Source organism: Perna viridis, chromosome 5, assembly GCF_037379345.1.
Source record: "Perna viridis isolate PV_CMFRI_1.1 ecotype Kerala chromosome 5, ASM3737934v1, whole genome shotgun sequence".
Taxonomy (NCBI): Eukaryota; Metazoa; Mollusca; class Bivalvia; order Mytilida; family Mytilidae; genus Perna; species Perna viridis.
In genome coordinates this window covers 28248120-28265840 of record NC_142449.1, presented here as the reverse complement: position 1 = coordinate 28265840, position 17721 = coordinate 28248120, and the positions used below count along the sequence as shown (strand labels likewise).

At 34.8% G+C, this 17721-nt stretch overlaps 2 protein-coding genes across 2 annotated transcripts in view; both read left to right on the top strand.

The window, feature by feature from the left end:
• LOC148616953 (uncharacterized) overlaps nt 1-2217 on the top strand; it is a 42654-nt gene extending 40437 nt beyond the window's left edge. The window contains exon 3 of the mRNA XM_088585098.1: nt 2028-2217. Within this exon, the coding sequence (XP_088441224.1) occupies nt 2028-2160 (133 nt within the window). The 3' untranslated portion in view covers nt 2161-2217. The remainder of the gene's footprint in view (nt 1-2027) is intronic.
• Nucleotides 1-17721, top strand: part of LOC148616952 (uncharacterized) — a 77403-nt gene that overhangs the window by 47416 nt on the left and 12266 nt on the right. The gene's annotated exons all lie outside the window — the stretch shown is intronic.

Sequence of the window (17721 nt, the reverse complement as noted above, 5' to 3'; positions counted from 1 at the left end):
TTACTCCTTGAAACATGTGTACACCATATCGAAATTAACGTTATATATCACTTGATTTATTTTTTTTTTTTGTATTTAATAACCACTGTGTCGATGTCACTGCTTGTGGACCTAAGGTCCTCGATTGTTTTCATCAGCCCAGTAGTCAGACTTATCGGACCCAACCATATTCAAAATGAGATCCATTAGTTGTTCCATTCAGTCCCTGCATGTAGGATCTAACGACACTGTATTCTACATTCTATCTAGATGACCTTTTCAGAATCCTCGGGGTTTTCCCTTTAACGAAGCTTCCAAAATCATGTAAGTTAAAATCTGACTGGTCGATGAGAAGTGTCATCAGGACAAACGAAGAATAAAGTGTTGTTAGTGCCTACATGTAGTTGCTGAGTGCAATAATTGTTGGATCTAATTTTAATTATATCGGTTTGACCCCGAATTATACAAGATTTTATTTATCAAATGTATCGAATTTTGCAGTAATACCAATTTAAAAATACCTAAAACAACTTTTTGATGATAGATTCAGCTTCCTACATTGTCTATCGATAGTTGTGGTTTTGAATATTTCTTGTATACTACATAAATTTTGATTACCAACTTCCTACTCCTTTGAGTATAATGCTGCGGATGTGAGGTTACTCTTTGAAATACGTGTACAGCATATCGAATATGTTGCTACAAGATTGAAGTCATCACAACAGAAGTTTTATGGTCGTCATCATGAACTCGGGGATCGTTATGGTGTATCCATCTGCACCATGAAAACTGATTTATTCAACGGTTCATAGTTTTCCTCATTTGTCTACCCCGGACTTGACTTTTTATGAGCGATTCAGCGAGTGTTTCTAGAACAGCAGAGGACGCTTACCCTACCGGTGCACCTGGTCTGTGTTCCCAGTTTTTAGTGGTGTCCGAGTTGCTCATTTGCTTTTGTTACTTTGTATGTATGATTTTAGTTACTTTATGCTCTTTGTATGTGTATGTCTGTTTTCCATGTATGGTCTTTGTCCCAGGATTGCATTCCTTTGATTACCGCTATAACCTTGGTTCCTTTGATTACTCTCCATTTCAATATACCCCCGTGCAGGTCCGGGTGTTAAAAGAATAGGCCTGCAGCAGCGCTAAGCTTGTCGTAAAAGGCGACTAAATAGTGCTCAGAACACTAGCCGGGGGCTAGGGCGCTCTGCCCACAGAGCAACCGGTATGTGTGCCCCGGGTGGTGGAATGGGGTACCCTGGCGTGTTACATGCTGGGTTTGTCAGGCTATAATACGGAAAACTTGACCACAAACCATAGTGGTACACCGTGTTAGGAAAGATGCCACGTTCCTCGCACGTTAAAGAACACTACTGTGGTATTCTTCCTTAGTAGAAACCATAGGGCTCCGCCACAGGTGGCTAAATTGCCCAACCTTACCCACTTCTCCCTGTTTCCAGTGGCAATCAAAATTTGTCGACCCCATTCTCCTTGTGTCCCATCCCTTTTTCATTTCATCATCATTTAATGTTAATTTTATCATCACTTTCATGTTCATCGTCTGAATATAGCTGAAATATTCCTGTTCGGACGTTAAACCCCAACAAACAAACAAACTCTTTCAATATACATGTTTAGGATTGGTATTGTTTGTACTTATTTTTGCAGAGCTTTTGCAGTTGTTGTAGAAAAAAGAAGACAATGTTTAAGGCATAGGCTACGTCATAGTTAGTTTATGAGTTTGCAACATTAGTCACAATGACAATTTAGGAAACTATGACGGTATTCTGTTTTGTTTGTTTATAAAAGTCAGTGTTTTACTACCAAAATAAGTACTTTACCGCGTTTGTGTTTTAATTTGTCCCATTTTTATGTCCGAAGTCAAGTCTTGCAAAGATTGTTTAAATATATAATTTGCCTTATTCGTATCCATTCATTAAGTGCTACAGTAGAAAAATCATTTTCTACAAATATGTACTACATTTCAAAAGAACTTATTTCTAACAAACGTATGCACATGTTTGAGTTACACTTATTTCACATAACAGTATTGGTCAGACAATAACCGACGTACCATCCGAGTGTAAAGTGGTGTCTGATGGTAAATGTTCCCAAAAGGCTGTGCAAATCGACAATGAAGATGAACCATGCGAGGGTCCTGTAGCCGCCGTCGGTCGCTAGTTAATCAACCAGGTGGTTGCAAAGATACTAGCGGGAATTCAATGATGAATCTAGAAAATAAAAAAAACTTTAGTAACATAACTGTTGCTTCCGTTTTTTAAATGTGTATTATTATTTCTGTTTGGTTGAGGTTTGAAATATGAAGTGTAAACTTTTAAAACAAAAGGAAAAAATGACAATTAAATTTGTCAAAACAATACGATATGAAACATGTATAATTAAAGAAAAAAGCTGTGTTTCCTTCGAAGTACCAGGTAGGCAGTTAAACAAAAACGAAACATTTAAAAATAAGCAGCAAACCTTTTAACCAAAAAATAGTCGTAACTTATGACGTCATATAAAATCAAAGTATCGTGATGTCATAACTTGCAACTAATTTTACTAATACACTTTGTTTTTTGTGAAAGAGCTGCAGGAATGATGAGTTTTTCTGAAGAATATGATCTCGGAAATTTAACAATATGACAGTCAAATCAGATGTCAGAAAATTCGAATAAGGACAGAGCTTGCGCTATATAGGTAGGATGTTTGAGAGATAAATGAGACAATACTATTTTGACGGAAAGAGGTACGGTTTTGGAGAAACGGACAGTATATAACAGATCGCATAATTGTAGCTGAAAATACATAATCAAGAAATTCCACTATAAAATATACAATGTACAAAATTGTTTTCCTGAAAGATGTTTTAACAGAAAATCGTTACTTAATGTAAGATGAAAAAGTTTGTTTGTTTGTTGGGGTTTAACGTCCGAACAGCAATATTTCAGCTATATTCAGACAATGAACATGAAATTGATGATAAAATGAAAATGAAATGGTGAAATGAAAAAGGGATGGGACACAAGGACAATTGGGTCGAAAAATTTTGATTATCACTGGAAATAGGGAGAGGTGGGTAGGGTCGGGCAATTTAGCCTCCTGTGGCGGAGCCCTATGGTTCCTACTCCGGGAGAATACTTTGGGCAGAGCGCCTAGCCCCCGGCTAGGGTTCTGAGCACTATTTAGTCGCCTTTTACGACAAGCTTAGCGCTGCTGCAGGCCTATTCTTTTAACACCCGGACCTGCACGGGGCCAAAGTGGAGCAGATGTGGCTTCAGTTAACCGCCTAGTGATAGTCAGGGTAACGCTTAAACAGGAAAAGAACATTGTACCAACAAAAAAGAAAAAGTACTTCAATCAAAACATGGAATCTAAGACATTATAAAATATTACAAGCATTAAGAGTTGAAATAACGAACAGGTTTCAGATACAAGAGCACAAATATAACCGGAATATTTATGAGATCTAAGAGGCAAGAAATAATGAGTACAAGTTGTCCACAGATACTTGGCCCTAAAAGAGATATGTACCAGGATTGAATATGTGACGAAATGTTAGACAAGATATCGAGAGAAATAAGAAAAAAAATTATGAATACCAGCTTGACAATTGAGGGGAAAGCTTAAACACATGATGAGTGCAATCTGATCAGTAACACCGCAATTAAAGCACCAGAAATGATTATTGAAAATTATACTTGTTGATAGCCTAGAAGAAGATTCAGAAAGAACAAGCCAAACAGATAACAGGAAAATAATATATGAAACACCAAAAAAGCTCTATGGAAAAAAACAAGCATAAAAATGCCCAGTTAAGGAAAAGGCAGGAAACCAGATTGTAGTGGAAGAAAACTAATCCGGACCATATATAGAACACTTCGAAGATATTCCCAACAGGTCAGCACCAACTTACCCTCCTACTATTCACCAATCATTATACTGCCGAGGAAAGGAGTTAAAGTAGTATCAACAGTGGCATGCACTGATCAAATCTCAACACTATAAATTATCTTAGAAAAATATGCAGAATGAAACTCTTTTCCTTATATAACCTCTATATTCATATGAAGGTCCTGACTGTAAAATTATTTAAAGGGAACAAATGGTAGTTCATTCAAAGTCATAATTGGAGTTCGACAAGGCTATCTTCTTTTAACCTTTCTAATCTATTTGACAATTCATTGGATAACGAAACAAAAATTAACCAATCAAAAATGGTATCCAGTGGACAACCTGTACACAACTTTAAGATCTGAACGGTGCAAACCATCTAGCTCTCCTTTTCATTCACATCACTAAATACAAACTAAGACAAAGACAAACAGCTGCAATATCTTTACTGATAGCTTTGAAAGTAAATCAGAAGAAGACGAAGCTATCCAGACAAACATATATAATAACCAACCAATTCAGCTCGCAGGATATTCTCCAAGGACATTACAAACTTCACAATATCAAGGAAGCATTGCTGATAAAAAATTAGGGACTGATGCTAATAATAAAGTAAAACATAAAGCAGCTGTAATACATAATAAGACCATATGTAACACCAAGGATCTGAGCAAAGAAAGTTAAGAATTTTCAACAACAGTTTTATTTCAGTCTTGTTGTAAAATAGTACTTCAATTGACTTTACCGTTACAGATTTGGGTATTTGAACGTTAAGGACCTCTTGAGAAGGGAGGGATGGGTACGTTCGGGCAATTCAGCCCCCTATGACGGAGTGCAAAGGTTCCTACTCCTATCGAATACCACAGCAGGGTTCTTTAACGTGCAAGGAACATGACATCTTTCCCAACACGGTGCACCACTATGGTTTGCAGTCAGGTTTTCCGTATTATAGCCTGACAACCCAAGCATGTAACACGACAGGGGTACCCCATTCCACCACCTGGAGCACTCATCCCAGATGCTCTGTGGGCAGAGCGCCTAGCCCCCGGCTAGGTTTCTGAGCACTATTTAGTCGTCTTTCACGACAAGCTTAGCGCTGCTGCAGGCCTATTCTTTTAACACCCGGACCTGCACGGGGCGATAAAATATATGAAATAAGGTACATTACGCCTCAAAATCTGTACAACACATGCCGTATCAACCCTTGACCTATATCAGACCTATAACACCCCTCTGGCTAGTGGAACTTTGTAGGATAATGGAGCCTCATGTTGAAATTGTTCAGTATATCATATTTTTAGGATATATTAATATTTATTTGCTTTCGGATAGTGTAACAAAAGAAAAATAACACAGATGTAATGGCAATAAGAATAGGCAAAGAAAAAAAGAGAATGTCGTGACAAACCAGCACCAGCCAGTGAATTTTACATTAAGGATTATAAATGTAATATTACCAATGATAAATTGTCAGACAGATAACACGACACGAACTCCTGCTATTTCTGAAATGTCGGGATTTCGTATGAAACCAGCAAATAGAACGACGGAATACGATATTCATTCATTTGGTCACGAATATTCTGACTTACAAGAAAATAGACGCCAGGTTCAGGCAGTTATCACTCTCACTTTTAGATGCCGTTACCAGGTTAAGGGGTTTTTATGGAATACTTGAATAGCCAGATTTCCTCGATTCCTTTAGGTTTATTTCAGCCCAAGGCAAAAAAGCAAAAACAATGACATGTGATAGTTGATGGCAAAGCAAACAAATGCCATTGACAAATTTCAAAAACAAAGAATAGAAAAATAAGCAAAATTACTTTTATTTGATATATGATAAAAACAAATATTTAGAGGGCAAAAACGGTGCGTCCTCTCATCATATTTGTATTCTAAACGTGCTCTATATTAACAAAAAGAAAAAAATGTGACATAATCCGATTGTCTTCCCAATTCTTGAAATGAAAATATTTCGATTAACAGAATGAAACGCTCATTTTTTTTCTTGGCATTTTGGCCTGACAGATTTAGCAGGCTTGCCATGTACAGATCAGGCAAAACCTATGATATATGTGGCACATCGTAAAATTTTCCCACAGGAATTACCTTCGTTATATGAAATTCTGTAAATGCATGAAGAAAATGATCATTACGGTGTTGGCGGGAATTTGTTCCTTATCCTGTTGTTCTATGTTGAATAAAGTATCTTCAAAAGAGTAATCAAGGGAACCAAGGTTATAGCGGTAAACAAAAGAATGTAATCCAGGGACAACGGCCAGACATTGAAAACAGACATACACAACAAAGAACATAAAGTAACTAAAATCATACATACAAAGTAGCAAAAGCAAATGAGCAACTCGGACTCCACTAAAAACTAAGAGCATGGACCAGGTGCACCGGTAGGGTAAGCGTCCTCTGCTTTTCAGAAACACACGCCGATTTTCCCGGGGTAGACAAACGAGGAAAGTGTATTAATCAGGAATAAATTATCAAATGTTAATTCAAGTAAACATTGTAAGATTCTTTCACGATCAGGTACATATATTCGAATGCTTTCATGCATTATTAACATAATAGGAATGAAATACAACATCTAAATAGTGACTGCTCAATACGATATAGATTATAAATCCTTAACAATCTTTGTTCACGATTCTTTCCCCCCCCCCCTGCCAGTGTGGTGGGCTGAATCTTGTAAAGATTCAAGTTCACGTGTATAATTCTAAATGACATTTGATTTTAAAAAAATCCTTGTAAAACGCTTGATAAGGCCATCAATAATACGATAACCCTTTCCCCTTATTCTACAAAATTGAGGTATATTTTTGCCTGGAAGTACGGATCAGTAATAAAATTCATTATTTCTACCACAACAAATATTGTGTATTGTGTAAATGTAAATGAAGTCGCCTTTTTTAAGGCCATATTTCTTCAAGGTCAGTGTAATAAGAAACTAACAAATTTCAATATGTAGTTATTTCTGTATCCAAGATTTATATCGTCCGCTATCAAATTCAAACCTTAAAATACGGACAACGACAGTGCACTGAATCAAAATTAAGTACTTCTCTGTCTAAGAATCATGCAAAAATGTGTTTAAGGTGTGGCACATGAATACAAAAAAAAATGCAGTGATTTATTGTTTAATCCAAATATTCATTCCTGATAACCTCCAGAAATAACCACGAAGTCCGTGTAAAGTGTATGCATTCTGTGCTTGGACATAAGGCACACGTGCATACACCACACAACTTTTGCATTACTGAATTCATGCAACAACATGGAAACAATTATGAATATTGAAAGACCGATTTTTATTATGTAGATGTTTTATCGAATGTTCCCATTGAAATAAATTTCGATAATTCATACTGTGAAATAAATTCCGTAATTTCACTCTCGGACTTTCTCCCGCCGAAACGTCACAACTTTGAAATCAATGCACCGTTCACAAAATTTAAAATTTATGTTGAAAATAGCAACGAATCCCGGAAATCTATATAATAAACAGGATAATCAATTGGCTCTCGTGAATAACCAAAATATGACCACTCATGCCAAGAACGCATTAAAATTTAACTCGTGCGCGGAACAAGTTCCGCACACTCGTAATATCTAGGCGTTCTTTGGCACACGTGATCATATTTTGGTTACTCACTCCTTCCAATTGATTGTCCTATTAGACCTACACTTCCTACAACAGTAAACATAAATGGTCTGCAGGCAAAATATCATCTTGTTATCATTCATTCTGTGTATTGACATTAAGTGCATGTGCATAAATCAGAATATTTTTTGAAGCAATATCAATAAACAGCTACTAGCACATGATACAGATGGACAGACTGAGAGCTGAAATATTCATCACTCATAAGACCTTAATCGACGCCTGCTTAATTAAGTGCAACACAGTTTTGATTGTTTTATTTTTACCTGTTAGCACACACGTGAGATTGTCCGATGTACAAGTTTACCGTCGTTATTATAATTTGATTAATCTTTATAGACTTTGTGCCTTATAGACGAGACAATGATTTTCGTGTTAAAATTTTACGTCTTACCGAGTTGAAGATTGATCAAACTTGACACTTATCGGATGGAATTCAATTGCATTGTGAGAGGTCCCGTTGATGAGCAAGGAACGGTTACCTTTCTGAAGCATCTGATGTCAACCTCAGTTTATTATCATTATTATTTTGTTTTTTAGATGTAAATTAAAACTGCAAAGCTTGAATTTCTGTGGACGACGGTCGTGTTTTTCTTATCTCCAGTATTAATATTATGCGTTGAGTTGCATTGTTTGTAGAACGTCTGTTTTCCTGTTTTCACATTTAAAACATCTACTTAGAGTTTGATGTCTAGATTGTCATTCTATTTTGATATTCTGTTATATTTTATGTAAGGCAGGTTATTGCTAGGTGGTCCAATTATGACCAATTAAGAAACAATTAATACGTCCCAACTCACTTGGGCACAAACACGATTAAGCTAACTTATTGTTATGTTTTTTCTGTTTGGTTGTTTCTGGTATTAGAAGCTGTTAGAAAAAGAGTAATTAAGAAATAATGATCGCTATTGCTCAGAGTAAAACAATGCGACATAAATGACCAGCCCGTGGTAAGACAAGGATAAAATGGAGTTCTCTTGATTTATATTCAATTCTTAAAGGACAAATATCTTCATATTTTAACACACGCAGTCTATGTGTTGCACGTCATGTGTTTATCACTTTTTTTTGCCATGGCTGTGGTCTAAAGAGCTTTAAAGCACTGCATATAAAACAAAATTACCGAACTGACAAACTGTATGCAATAGTCAAAGGGAATGTTCGTATTTCAAGCAGAATACCTGTCTCTCAAGCGCATTAAGGACATAAATACGGATGACCTTTCGTGTTAATCTGGAATCAAATTTTAAGACGGTGCATTCGACGCGCATAATTGATTTAAAAAACAAATTTCAAAAAAAAAATAAAGTTACCAAGATGAAAGGGGCTACTTTGTTCTACTAATCAACAAACACAATACATTATCCGTCCTCGTCCTAAAACATTCTCTGCAAATTATGGTTCAATGAAAAAAGCCTTTACCTTAACAAGAAAGGTTTATGATGTACATGCAAACGAGGTCAACTTATCAAAAAAATGTTTTTATTCGAGTTGGGTGCAACAAGAAAAATTATTAATGTTGTTCTCGAAATTTGTATAGCTTTCCATAAAGATCCTTCATTTAAATCCGGATAATGGCAATGCACTGAATCATAATTAATTTGATATGCAGTTTGCGCATATATTTACCGACAAAAGTAACACTGTTTTTCTAACAACAGACTTGTCAGCGTGTCCAATGAGCTTCCAATAAACCTGGATAAAAAAAATTGCACTAAGCATGAAATTTCAAGTTATTTCCGAAATTGTACATTGAAAATCTTAATGGTCTTCTAAAAAATAAATTATGGATTTTGGTTCCTTTTTTACTCGGTATATTGCATAATTGCATACAAAATTTAAATGTAAGAGCATCTGGAAGCTTTTACCAAGTAGGTGTTAATAGCACTACATACACGAAAGTCTAGACAATAAAAATGGTATGATATGTTCTCTAGTTAGTGTTTTGTTGATCTTTTAGTTAATGATGTTGAGCATTTCCAGTGTAATATCAACATTAACCCCCCCCCCTTCCCCCGTTTGCATATGGATTTAACCACAATATTAAATCCATATCATGTGAGGGCACATACGCGAATTCATCTTTTGGTTCATTTTTTATTTTATGTATTCGAATACCATCTTTTTGGAAATAGCGTGGTAGCCAGTTTATTTTTTATATTTGTACACATTGTGTTTATTTATTTGGTTCATAGTTTATACTTTAATGTATGTGTGTGATCTGTGTTTTTTTCCATCTGTATGATATGTTGTACACTGTTGCTGTTGTAGTCTATGTTTCTTGCTTGGATGGGATTAGAGTTGGTGATTTCTTTTAGACTCTGATGAGACAAATAGCTGAAATTGGTCAGTGTAATGCAACCTTGGTCAGTGTAATTCAACCGGTTAATTATCGCTTTGTGGAGAACACAAAATAAAAAGTGGTGTAGTTAACTTCAGGGAATGTTAAATATCCTTGATAATGTGTTTAGTTTACTACACAAGGCCTCTCATTTTATAAGTCGTTCAATCAAGGAAAAACCATATCTATTTCCTGAAGTTAATTATATTACTCGCTTGAACAAGAACTTGGTTCGTGAAAAACTGAACTCCTTCCGCCCTATCCGGAACGGTAAAGTTATAAAACTAATTGTGTTTGAATATTGATGAATTTGACCTTTTTCTGTCACTTTTCATTGTTAGACTATGTACCAAATATCATTTGTATATCTGCAAGCGTAAAGAAAAAAGTATGGAAAACTGAGTTTTATCGCGCTAGAACTATAACAAATAGGCTTCTGGAACACGATTATAATGCTACAAGATTGAAGTCATCACTACAAGTTTTATGGTCGTCATCATGAACTCGTGGATCGTTATGGTGTATCCATCAGCACCGTGAAAACTGATTTATTCAACGGGTCATAGTTTTCCTTTCCTCGTTTGTCTACCCCGGACTTGACTTTTTATGAGCAACTCGGCGGGTGTTTCTAGAAAAGCAGAGGACGCTTAGCCTACCGGTGCACCTGGTCCACTCTCCCAGTCCGAGTTGCACATTGGCTTTTATTACTTTGTAAGTATGATTTTATTTACTTTATGTTCTTTGTTGTGTATGTCTGTTTTCCATGTCTGGTCTTTTTCCCTGGATTACATTCTTTTGATTACCGCTATAACCTTGGTTCCCTTGATTACTCTCCCTTACATACGTTCAAGGGCCCTATCAGCACATATTTAACGGACCGCAACAAAATTCAAACTTGATCTGAAACTTGTAATAATTAACAAATTTACAAAATATCGAATTATATACAAAAAAAGAAAAACTAATTTGCCGGACTGCAAATCTTATGTCCCTTCGGCAAAAGTAGCTAGTAGGGGATTAATATCAAATCAAAACAAAAGTCTAAACAACAAATGGCAAATTCAAGGCAGAAAACCAAAGGGGCATTAGGGTGTCATAAAGTTTTAATTAAATCTAAAATAGCATATTAAGACGGTACATACAAGAAGTATATTTCTTAACAAAATGTTATTAAATGAGTTATCAAAATTAAACGGTGTCCAATGTTTTACTAATCAACAAACACAATAGATTACCAACCCGTGTCCCACAAAATGTTCTGCAAATTACGCAAAAGTTGTATGCTGTACATGCATATGAGATAGTCTTTTCAAAAAAGTTTTATTCTTCAAATTGGGTGCCACAAAAACAAGAACGATGACACAATGCTAGTTAAAAGCACATGACACGGATGAACGCACTGAACGTGTATAATGTAAAACGTTTGTGAACGAAGGGAAGACTAATCGGACTGCGAAGAGGCAACGATATATTGGTAATTAGTGCCTAGATACTCTGGAATGACACCTGCCCCTTCCTTACCCACGTGCACATAGAATACTTCGGTGTTCATAACATTGTTGCCTGGTGGTTGACATTGTTTTCAAAATGTACATCAGAAAGGGAAAGACATTTGCAGTATCACAAAATACTCATACTCAAATGCACAGAACTGAAATCTACCGTTTGACTACTTATTTTCCTAATCTTAATTTAAATATTTTACAAACTATTATGTGTTTCGCCTGAAACTTCTAGAAGATCGATCTTTCGTTTGAACACCCCTTTTCCCAACCTGCTTTGTGTATGAGCAACAATTTTATTATATCTTTTTTTTTTATTTTAAAACACGTGAGCGTGTCCGATGAGATTCCAACAATGCTGGATAAAACTTTAAAAGAAATTAACAAACTAAGACACCTGTGAATGACGATTTATACGTTTAACCTTATTCCACTCATTGTGCAAAACATGTGATATCAAATTAATGTAAGAAATTCAACACTTTGCAATCTTTATGGTCTACCATAAAAAAAGAATTATGGGTTTTTGGTTCCTTTTTGCACTCGGTAAATTACATAACAACTTTGAACGTAAACAACTGAAAGCTTTTATCAAGTAGATGTTGATAGTTTTATTAAACAACATTAAATATACTGACATTAAAACTTTCAATCATATTTAAATTTAAATAACTATGAAATGATCAAAAAATGAATTCTCCTTTTTTTAATTTGTCCAATTAACTACGTAAGATATTTCATCCAGTCATTGTCAATGTAGTTCAATCAAGGGAAATCCAAATTTTTCCATGAAATTAATTGTATTTATAGCTGTGAAGTCTTTGAACAATGAACTTAATTTTGCAGAAAAAAAAACCTAACTCATATTGCAAAATCCGTGTTAGTAATGTTGTAGAATTGACTTCGTTGGTATATTGATTTTGATCTTTGTTAACTTGATATTATTTTGAGGGAATGCGTTTTGTAGTGCCTGACTGTTTTTGCTGAATATAATTTTTAATATATATGAGACACATGGAAAGATTCAAAGAATGTGAAATTTGTTCCTCAGTTTTGAATGTTTTATTAGTTATGCCTCTGGCTGAAGTTCTTAGGACAAATATCAAAACCATTAATGCAAATATTGAAATATTTATCAAGATTGAAGTCCTTTAGAATATGCAAATGCCTTTTAAACAATGTGAATTGATTTATTTCTGTGAACGAATTTTTTTGTTTACTCGTTTCCAAATACTGATTTTATTATCTAGCCTAGTAGTTATGAGTAAATTGGTAACATGCACCATAGGTGGCCACCTCTCCCATCCCCTTCTGTGGAATTTTTTATAGCACCCATTCTTGAGCTTTTTTATTACCTATAGAATGGGAATTGACCTGTTTGTCAATTGACAATTACTGCAAAGTATGACAAAATTAATTTCAGAGTGTATCTCTACCGTACATTTTTGGAATTTGTCAAATTTCGTACTTCAAACATTATTGAATTTATTAATTACTAGATTTACGTACCATTGCCTTAATTTACACTATTTTCCAATATTTCTGCTTTGAGTTGAGTCTTGATTTAATGATAACCATTTTGTCTTGTGGCGGTTGTCTTGGAAAAAATACCCTGCATAAAATCATGTTATTTCATACAGAAGATTACATTTTGTACTAACTCGTAAATTTCAATGAAAACCAAATTGGATTGAGCCAAGATTATGAACTTAAATATAGAGATATACTTTTAAAGTATGCAAACGTTTTTCACCAATGAGAGAAAAAAAGAAAAATGGGCAAATTTTATATCTAAAGAATTCGCTGTTTTTTTTCTGTCTTTCGGGATGAACCTTCATCTTTTTGCTTTAAATAAATTATATTTACTTTAATTAACAATATTAATCAAATGATGTGCCATTATACCTAAGAAGATGAAAATATTTATTGTTTTAGGTATCGAAATTTCACAATTTTTGTTCATATCAGGCTAGCTAAAATGATTAATTGAAAAGACTTTTCTGGTGTATAGACGGGACATATTGTAAGTCATTATCTTTTATTTAACAAAGTCTTTTCATTTACTTGTGTATATAAACTCAGATAAAAGAATTATGAAATACAATTACAGCGATTTAACAACACTATTTTCTACTCTCTATTCTGACATTTCTGGTCAGCCTATTAGATTTCATCTTTCATGATTTAAATGTTCAAAACCGCGGATTCTGAAAAAGGTCATCTGAACAATTTGTAGAATAGAGTGTTGTTAGATAGAGTGACTGAATAGAACAATTGATATGTTTAATATTAATTATTTTTTATATTTTTTTCACAGTTTTTGATTTTTCCACCTTTGAGTATTTTGGACTGCCTGTTTGTATATTCCGATAGCAATTAACCGTAATATAAGCGAGACGTTCAGCGCGCTATGAAACTTGGTTTAAAATGTTTAGAAATGGATGAACCAGGTCACTTTTTTCAAAACTTACCGGTTTTTGTCTTCCTATTACCATTATATGGACTTTTTTAAAACTATTTCTTTCTATTTTACCTTGAGTTTTTTAGTTCAATAATTGTGTTATTACCTTAAATATAACGCAGAAGGTTAACTTGATGAAGAAGCAGGCACAAATATTGTTGTTTAGAATTGGGAGGAACTCGTTAACCACAATGAGTACTAGAAGAAATATGAGGCAAAGAGGTACCTTAAAATCATCTTAACTTGTTCATGGAGAATTTAAATAGTACCTACAAATTCCAAGTTTTCAACCGATATTCCTTTTTTTTTAATTTGCAAAATATGCATATTTTTACAATGGAAGATGGAAAGGACGGGGGAGACTTGACATGACCAACAAATCCATGAAGATGACTAGGTTTGAATTGGTATGAAATCCAAAATGGTCACAATGAAAGAAAAAGATTAAAGTAGAGAAAATGAAAAACCGAGGATATGTGTGGAGTTACCAAGACGGGAACAACGTACAAATCACAATGCACGACGTAGAAAAACTCTAGCAGTTATAAGACTTATACTGCAATTACACTCTGCAAAGAAGAGATAGTGGAAAATCATATATACATGTGCTATCATCTTTTGGTCTCTCTACCAAATACCATGATTGTAATTTACCGTCTATGTACTGGATTCCTAAAGAATCCATACAAACAACTTTTACGTAGATCAAATGGAGACCCTCATTTCATGATTTTAATCAAAATATAATAGGACTAAAACCTATGATTTTTCAACACTGTTTCCTTCTATTCCCCGTACTCAGTTACAATCCCGAATTAAAAACAAGATGGCAAACCTATAGATACAAATATATAGTTCTTGGTAGTAATTCCTCATACTTTGTAAAACAATTCAAAATCATCTTCCCAATATATGGTGTGGTGGACGTGTTTTTCAACAAACGGTCGGCATTCCAATGGGAACAAACTGTGCTCCTCTAAATGAGGAATGAACGAAAAACTGGCTCGGAAGTCGCCCAGTATAAAAAGGTCCGAATCTGACAGCAGGTTGTCTTGTAATAGGAATCTTTGCACGCTCACATCTGGTATGGATAGTGCCCCGACCATTCCAACAAAAAGTACCCAATTACACGTTCAGTCTGCAGACCATCTATTCCAGTACAAAAATTCTGACTATTTCAAAATACCAAAACCATGTTTCATCACTTTAAATGATATATTTGACTACAATGATGACGAACCACATTGTACTATATCAAAATGTGGTATTAAAAATTGCAAAACATGCAACATTATAACCAACCGACTCTTACTTCTCTAGTTCCCTTACAAACAAAACCTTCCATACAAGAAGTCACGATGACTTACGTTGCAGATCAACAAACTTAATATATGGATTAGAATGTAACTTATGCGGTCTAATATATGTCGATGGAACACAAGAACGATTAAACAAAAGAATGTGCGGTCATCGTTCGGGTTTATCAACATTTTAATCAACAAGATCATTCAATCTTCTCCATGAATGTTCGTATTTTAGAAATAAAAAATTACCATCCTATGAACATTCCCGTTCTAAGTAAAAACTATCCTAGGGAAAGAGAGGAGTATCGGATACGCAGACTAGGTACTGCAATACCTGAGGGATGCACAGAAAACATCAAAAGTATAGGAAACCATTCAAGCCAATATAACAATAGCATAAATGTGATGAATTTATTTGACAAAAATCCAAGACGGGAAAGGAGTCATGGCCATCGCCACTATACGTCACCTGAATTACACGATGTCTCCATAGATGGCCTCCTTCCTTTCATACAAAAACCTCTTGGACTTCATCACATTAGAACCAAATTCTATTCTATACCTCTCACTCTACTACACTCTCTTTACAAAACAAGTCTTGACACTCCTGTTTCTGACCCTACCTCATCATTATACATTATTATTACTGAACTACACTCCATAAATTTGAATTATAACTTCAAAGTTCTTATGGATGCTGTGGAGGACTACGCAAGAAAATGGATAAAACGAGAACAAGAAGACTTTGATTCTCTGTCAGAGTGGTTAAAAGCCGTGAGGTCTTTTAATTTTGAAACGAATAAAAGTTTTAAGTAGGTCAATGAGTGCCAATGCTACATCAGTTTTCAAAGACTCCGATGTAGCGAAAACATTGTCTACTATACATGACAAATATGTTGTAGTACCAGCAGACAAAGCTCAAAACAACATTGTTTTTTTTTGTCTGCAAAACGTTTAATATCCAATGTTTATTTTCAGAGGTAGACGTAGAAAATAATAGCAGTGATAAGACCTATACTGCTACCACAATCTCCAAAGACGAGATTGTGGAAAACCATAAACCTGTGCTATCCTCTTTTTGTCTCTCTACCAAGGACGATGATTGTGATTTAACGTCTATGTACTGGATTCCTATACTCCACAAAAAGCCATACAAACACCCTTACATGTCTGGATCTGCAAAATTCACCACCCAAACTTTTCAAAATTTTTACTTCTATACTCACAGCTGTCCAGGAGGGTCTGCAGTTCTACCACAACACTTGTTACTCCCGTAGTGATATTAATTCAATGTAGATCCTGAAAAATTCAAAAGATCTTTTAGAGACAATCAGTTCAAGACTATTATCAGAATATAATAGCATTAAAACCTATGATTTTTCAACACTATACTTCTATTCCCAATACTCAGTTAAAATCCGACTTAAAAACATTATACACCGTTGCTTTTTTTCCAAAAACGATGGTACACCTAGATACAAATGTATAGTTCTTTGTAGAGATTCCTCATACTTTGTAAGAAATAATTCCAAATCATCTTCCAAATATACAGAAGATGTTTACAAAATGCTGCAATTTTGAGTCGACAACATATTTGTCCAGTGTGGTGGACGCTTTTTTCAACAAACGGTCGGCATTCCTTGCTGACCTATTTCTTCACTCTTCTGAGGCTGACTTTATAGCTGATCTTATCCGAAAGAAAGAATATCGTTTGGCTAGATCCTTTCATCTCAGTTTCCGCTATATAGACGACGTAGTATCTTTAAAAAGTCCTAGTTGCGGGGATTTGATACATCGCATCTAGCCCCCCAAAAAATGAGATAAGAAATACTACAGACACTGTGAAGTCAGCTTCACATCTTGGTCTATTCTTAGATATCGATGGTAAAGGAAAACTACTGATTAAACAAACGTGATTGCTTTTCATACAGAAATGTCAACTTTCCTCTCATCTTTAGCATCATCCATTCAGCACCCGCGGATGGATTTTTCATAGCACAATTCATACATTATACCAGAGCTTGCCATAGCTACACAGACTTTTTGTATCATGCTAGACTTCTTACAATTATGCTTCTGAAACAGGGTTATGTTGCCACAAGATTAAAGTGATTATAATAGAATGTGTGTATTGTTTGTGTTCATACGAGTAGCTACACAATGTATACATGATGTATATGATGTTTATATAATGTCAATGTGGTTTCTTAACTCTTTAGACAAGGGAAGTATGGCGATGGTTGATGACTGCATTAACATGGTTGTACACTGAGAGCAATGGCCAAGGGCCAATAATTGCAAATATCTTTTCATTTTAAAAACTGTTAAAACAGTTATCGTTGGTTTTAATACTGAGCAGGTATTAAATTTGACATCCTATAATTTCTTCTTTTATTCCCTTTAATCGGTACAAGTCTTTTGAAAATTAACTTAATTTTGAGGAAAAAAGGCACTATTGTACAGTTTGTCGTACTAACTACAACCATTGTTGGCAGTGTCTTCTATAGTTATAAAAAATGTGAAAAATCAAAAGACGAAATGTAGTCGAAAACCTCCTTTAAGGAATA